At 50.3% G+C, this 6000-nt stretch overlaps 1 protein-coding gene across 7 annotated transcripts in view; it reads right to left on the reverse strand.

Moving 5' to 3' along the window:
* The window catches only part of LOC120909852 (survival motor neuron protein-like), a 57276-nt gene extending 52720 nt beyond the window's left edge, over positions 1–4556 (reverse strand). For 2 of the 7 annotated variants that reach the window (XM_040321601.1, XM_040321592.1), the window contains exon 1: positions 4370–4556. In XM_040321601.1, coding sequence (XP_040177535.1) covers positions 4370–4417 — 48 coding nt within the window. In that variant the 5' untranslated portion in view covers positions 4418–4556. Of the gene's footprint in view, positions 1–4333 lie in introns of all 7 variants that reach the window. The other 5 variants (XM_040321620.1, XM_040321610.1, XM_040321647.1 and 2 more) reach the window with 4 other exon arrangements.
* Positions 4557–6000: the final 1444 nt, after the last annotated feature.

Here is a 6000-nt window from a genome sequence, read left to right on the forward strand (position 1 = left end):
ACAGCCCCCCCTTCAGGCAAGACACAGCCCCTCCTCAGTCAAGACACAGCCCCCCCCTCAGGCAAGACACAGCCCCCCCCCCTCAGGCAAGACACAGCCCCCCCCTCAGGCAAGACACAGTCCCCCCCTCAGGCAAGACACAGTCCCCCCCCTCAGGCAAGACACAGTCCCCCCCCTCAGGCAAGACACAGTCCCCCCCCTCAGGCAAGACACAGCCCCTCCTCAGTCAAGACACAGCCCCCCCCTCAGGCAAGACACAGCCCCCCCCCCTCAGGCAAGACACAGCCCCCCCCCTCAGGCAAGACACAGTCCCCCCCTCAGGCAAGACACAGTCCCCCCCCTCAGGCAAGACACAGTCCCCCCCCTCAGGCAAGACACAGTCCCCCCCCTCAGGCAAGAAAAAGCCCCCCCCCTCAGGCAAGACAAAGCCCCCCCCTCAGGCAAGAAAAAGCCCCCCCCCCTCAGGCAAGACACAGCCCCCCCCCTCAGGCAAGACACAGCCCCCCCCCCTCATGCAAGACACAGCCCCCCCCTCAGGCAAGACACAGCCCCCCCCCCCTCAGGCAAGACACAGCCCCCCCCCTCAGGCAAGACACAGCCCCCCCCTCAGGCAAGACACAGCCCCCCCTCAGGCAAGACACAGCCCCCCCTCAGGCAAGACACAGCCCCCCCCTCAGGCAAGACACAGCCCCCCCCTCAGGCAAGACACAGCCCCCCCCCCCTCAGGCAAGACACAGCCCCCCCCCCCCCCCCTCAGGCAAGACACAGCCCCCCCCCTCAGGCAAGACACAGCCCCCCCCTCAGGCAAGACACAGCCCCCCCTTCAGGCAAGACACAGCCCCTCCTCAGTCAAGACACAGCCCCCCCCTCAGGCAAGACACAGCCCCCCCCCCCTCAGGCAAGACACAGCCCCCCCCTCAGGCAAGACACAGTCCCCCCCTCAGGCAAGACACAGTCCCCCCCTCAGGCAAGACACAGTCCCCCCCCTCAGGCAAGACACAGTCCCCCCCCTCAGGCAAGACACAGTCCCCCCCCTCAGGCAAGACACAGCCCCTCCTCAGTCAAGACACAGCCCCCCCATCAGGCAAGACACAGCCCCCCCCCTCAGGCAAGACACAGCCCCCCCCCCTCAGGCAAGACACAGTCCCCCCCTCAGGCAAGACACAGTCCCCCCCCTCAGGCAAGACACAGTCCCCCCCCTCAGGCAAGACACAGTCCCCCCCCTCAGGCAAGACAAAGCCCCCCCCTCAGGCAAGACACAGCCCCCCCCTCAGGCAAGAAAAAGCCCCCCCCCTCAGGCAAGACAAAGCCCCCCCCCCGCAGGCAAGACACAGCCCCCCCTCAGGCAAGACACAGCCCCCCCCTCAGGCAAGACACAGCCCCCCCCCTCAGGCAAGACAAACGCCCCCCCCTCTCAGGTAGTACAAAGTCACTTCCGTTTCAGCGGTGTGTCCGAGTGCGAGCTCCTCCTCCTCTGTGGGTGTAAACAGAGGAGGAGGGCTGCTGCCGGGTGTACCAAGATGGCCGCGGCTCCGGAGCTAGGCCAAAGCCGCGGCCTTTCCTAACGTTATAGCCATGGCTCCGGTGGTAGGCCGAAGCCGCGGCCATAACGTTAGGAAAGGCCGCGGCTTCGGCCTAGCTCCGGAGCCGCGGACATAACATTAGGAAAGGCCGCGGCTTCGGCCTAGCTCCGGAGCCGCGGCAATCCGCGAATCACAGTGTGTGCCGATCCGAAGGGGGTGACCCGTTCGGATCACGGATCACCTGTGATCCGTTGCAGCCCTACTCCCTAGGGCACACTTAACCCCTTCCTCGCCCCCTAGTGGTTAACCCTTTCCATGCCAGTGTCATTTACACAGTAATTAGTGCATTTTTATAGCACTGATCGCTGTATAAATGGCAATGGTCCCAAAATAGCATCAAAAGTGTCCGATGTGTCCGCCATAATGTCACAGTCACAATAAAAATCACAGATCACCGCCATTACTAGTAAAAAAAAAAAAATATTAATAAAAATGCTATAAATCTATCCCCTATTTTGTAGACACTATAGCCGGTATTCAGAGAGATCGGCGCATCTTTAGATGGGCTACGCCGACGTAACATTGAGAGGCAAGCTGAGTATTCAGAAAGCACTTGCTCCCATATTTACGTCGGCGTAACGTAAATGGGCCGGCGTAAGCCCGCGTAATTCAAAGTCGCAAGGCAGTGGGCGTGTTGTATTATAATGAAGCGTGACCCCATGTAAATGCATGGCCGAACGAACGGCACATGCGCTCGCATGCTCAGAATCACGTTGAATTTACTCCCTAAGATACGCCGGGTCCATTCATGCGACGTGAACGTAACCTACGCCCAGCCCTATTCACGTACGACTTGCGTAAACAATGTAAAATACTACGGCTGTTCCGACGTTTCCGTCGTCTATACCTTAACATGACTTACCACTGCTTTATGAGGGGTAAACTTACGCCGGACGTATGCCTTACGTAAACGGCGTAGCTCACTGCGACGGGTGCAAGTACCTTTGTGAATTGGCGTATCTAGCTCATTTACATATTCGACGCGTAAATCAACGGAAGCGCCCCTAGCGGCCAGCGTAAATATGCACCCAAGATATATAAAGGAGGAAGTTCATGTATGCACCCAAGATACAACGGCGTAGGAGACTTACGCCGGTCGTATCTTGCCAAAATTCAGGCGTATCTGCTTTCCTGAATAAGCGTATAGATACGACGGCGCACATTTGGACTTACGACAGCGTATCTAGAGATACGTCGTAAGTCCTTTCTGAATCCGGGCCATAAACTTTTGTGCAAACCAATCGATATACGCTTATTCCTTTTTTTTTACAAAAAATATGTAGAAGAATACGTAACGGCCTAAACTGAGAAAGAATTTAGTTTTTTAGATATTTTTTGAGGATATTTATTATAGCAAAAAGTAAAAAATATTGCTTTTTTTTTTTACAAAATTGTCTCTCTTTTTTTGTTTATAGCGCAAAAAATAAAAACCGCAGAGGTGATGAAATACCACCAAAAGAAAGCTCTATTTGTGGGGAAAAAAGGACGTCAATTTTGTTTGGGTGCCACATCGCACGTTAAAACGACACAGTGTTGAATCGCAAAAAATGGCCCGGTCATTGGGCAGCCAAATCCTCTGGGGCTGAAGTATTGCGATGACCGCCATTTTATTCTCTAGGGTGTTAGAAAAAAAAATATATAATGTTTGGGGGTTTTAAGTAATTTTCTAGCAGAAAAAACTGTTTTAGTCTTGCAAACACCAAATCTGAAAAACACCTAAGGTCTTTAAGTGGTTAAAGTAGCACAGTGCTGGATAGCAAAAAAAATGGTCTGGTCATAGAAGGGATAAAACCTTCTGGAGGTCAAGTGGTTAAAAATGTCACCCATAGAACTGGAATGGTCCCCAAACTTCTACATTCTGTAAGGTAATATTAGCATCCTATGTAATCTGATCCCCAAGAAACGAGAAGTATGGATCTGATGAAGATTTCATAATACATTGATAATGAATCCCCTTAAACCTCGTACACCTGATATTATCGGACAAATGATCGTCCCTTTTTTTTTTGCATGCTAGACTCCATTGCAAGAGTATGAAATTCTCGTACGACAGAATAAAAATTTGGAAGTGATGTAATGTATTGAATTTTCAGATGAAGACTGTACTGCTTAAACGAAAATCGTACAATCTGGTATCGTAGGAGAAAATTTTTCGTGTTTGTCCATTCGGATAATAAAGCTGTGTACTAACGATCAGATTATCGTACGATCGCTTTGAAAACTGTATTTTTCGTCCGATTTTCTGACCGTGTGCACTAGGGCTCGATCTGCAGCATAACGAGAAAGTAATGGAAATATTCCCGATGCCGATTGTGATACAAGGGACAAGTTGCCCGGTGTGGAGCCCTCTCACGGAAAGGACTTTAGGGCCAATGATGATGGACTTCAGGAGCAATGAATTAGTTTACTCTCAGCCTCCACACTCTTGTTGCTAGGCAGACAAAATCCATTTTTCTCTCTGAAGCAGATGCCAATTTGTACAATCTTTTCCTATAGATGAGCCAGGAAGATGTCTCCTGGTGTATGATCCATTCTTTACAATCATTAATGTGACTCCCCCATCAACATGTCATCCATCCCACACACAATCCCAGCTCCAGCAACCTATACACTGTCTATGGCCATCTGATGTATATAAACCCAAGCACAATCCTCAGGATCTCTTCATACGGGGAACGGATGATCATTATATGCCGCCTAGATGCAGGAAAAAAAGAATCCATACACGCCACATGAATGCCCATTCTCACCCAGACACATCACATGTACCATCCGCTATTTGTCACCTGGGAGCTGTCCTTATGGTACAATATCTCCCTGTCACACGCTGCCATCCTCCGGTGTATTAGACCGTTCCCAGCCACCGGTACCCCATCCTTGCTCTGCAACCAAAGGAGCGAGGCTTTGTGGGAAACGTAGTCTTCTCCCTGTCACAGCCTCGGCACTGCAGCATCAGCACACATCATCTCCCAGAACACACCGCGCCGACACAACCACTCGTCACTTGACAGAACGCCTCAGCGCCCTCTGTTGTCGGCACAGCAGCGCTGCAAGTCTCCTGACAGCTGAGAAATAATACAAAAAGCTAAAAACGGCAAAGGCAAACATCAAATATTGTCTAAATACAAAGACATGTTTGTACTGACTTGGTGTGCTTTGTGGATTTCCTCCAGATATGTCTAATAATCCAGTGTAAGACTTTGGGAGAAGATTCCTGAAATCAAGACCAAGCACTGCTGCTCTTTATTATGTATGTAAAGCAGCCTTAAAGCGGGGGTTCACCCAAAAAAAAAAAATGTAACATTACATTCAGGCGAGTTTTTAGAATGACAATCGGGTGTTTTTTTTAAAATCGTTGCCGTACTATAATGCCGTTCTATAGATATATGTTCACCGCGGCTTCCGGGTATAATCTGCGGGACTGGGCGTTCCTAATTGATTGACATGCTTCCGACTGTCGCATACAGCGCGCCACGAGTTGCCGAAAGAAGCCGTACTGCGAGTCGGCTCTATAAGGCACCTGCGCACCGACGTTCGGCTTCTTTCGGCAACTCGTGACGCGCTGTATGCGACGGTCGGAAGCACGTCAATCAATTAGGAACGCCCAGTCCCGCAGATTATACCCGGAAGCCGCGGTGAACATTTATATATATATATATAAAACGGTATGTACGGCAACGATTTAAAAAAAAACCCCACCGATTGTCATTCTAAAAACTCGCCTGAATGTAATGTTAAAACATTTTTTTTTGGGTGAACCCCCGCTTTAAGCAGGGGTCTGCAAACTTTCTAAACAAAGGGCCAGGCTTTAAGGGGGACCAGACTATTGAGAGTAGGAAGGGTCCCAATGTCAGTGGGGAAAAAACAATGCGCCATCTTTGGTGGCAGTAAAAAGAATTGTGCCCCATCATTGATGTCTTTGAAAGGAATTGTGCCCTATCGTTGGTGTCTTTTGAAGGAATTGTGCCCCATCGTTGGTATCTTTTGAAGGAATTGTGCCCCATCATTGGTGTCTTTTGAAGGAATTGTGTCCCATCGTTGGTATCTTTTGAAGGAATTGTGTCCCATCGTTGGTGTCTTTGGAAGGAATTGTGCCCCATCGTTGGTGTCTTTGGAAGGAATTGTCCCCCATCGTTGGTGTCTTTGGGAGGAATTGTCCCCCATCATTGGTGTCTATGGGAAGAATTGTGCCCCATCATTGATGTATTTGGAAATAATTGTCCCCCATCATTGGTGTCTATGGGAAGAATTGTACCCCATCATTGATGTATTTGGAAATAATTGTCCCCCATCATTGGTGTCTATGGGAAGAATTGTGCCCCATCATTGATGTCTTTGAAAGGAATTGTGCCCCATCATTGGTGTCTTTTGAAGGAATTGTGTCCCATCGTTGGTGTCTTTGGAAGGAATTGTGCCC

The sequence above is a fragment of the Rana temporaria genome, chromosome 1, assembly GCF_905171775.1.
Source record: "Rana temporaria chromosome 1, aRanTem1.1, whole genome shotgun sequence".
Classification (NCBI taxonomy): Eukaryota; Metazoa; Chordata; class Amphibia; order Anura; family Ranidae; genus Rana; species Rana temporaria.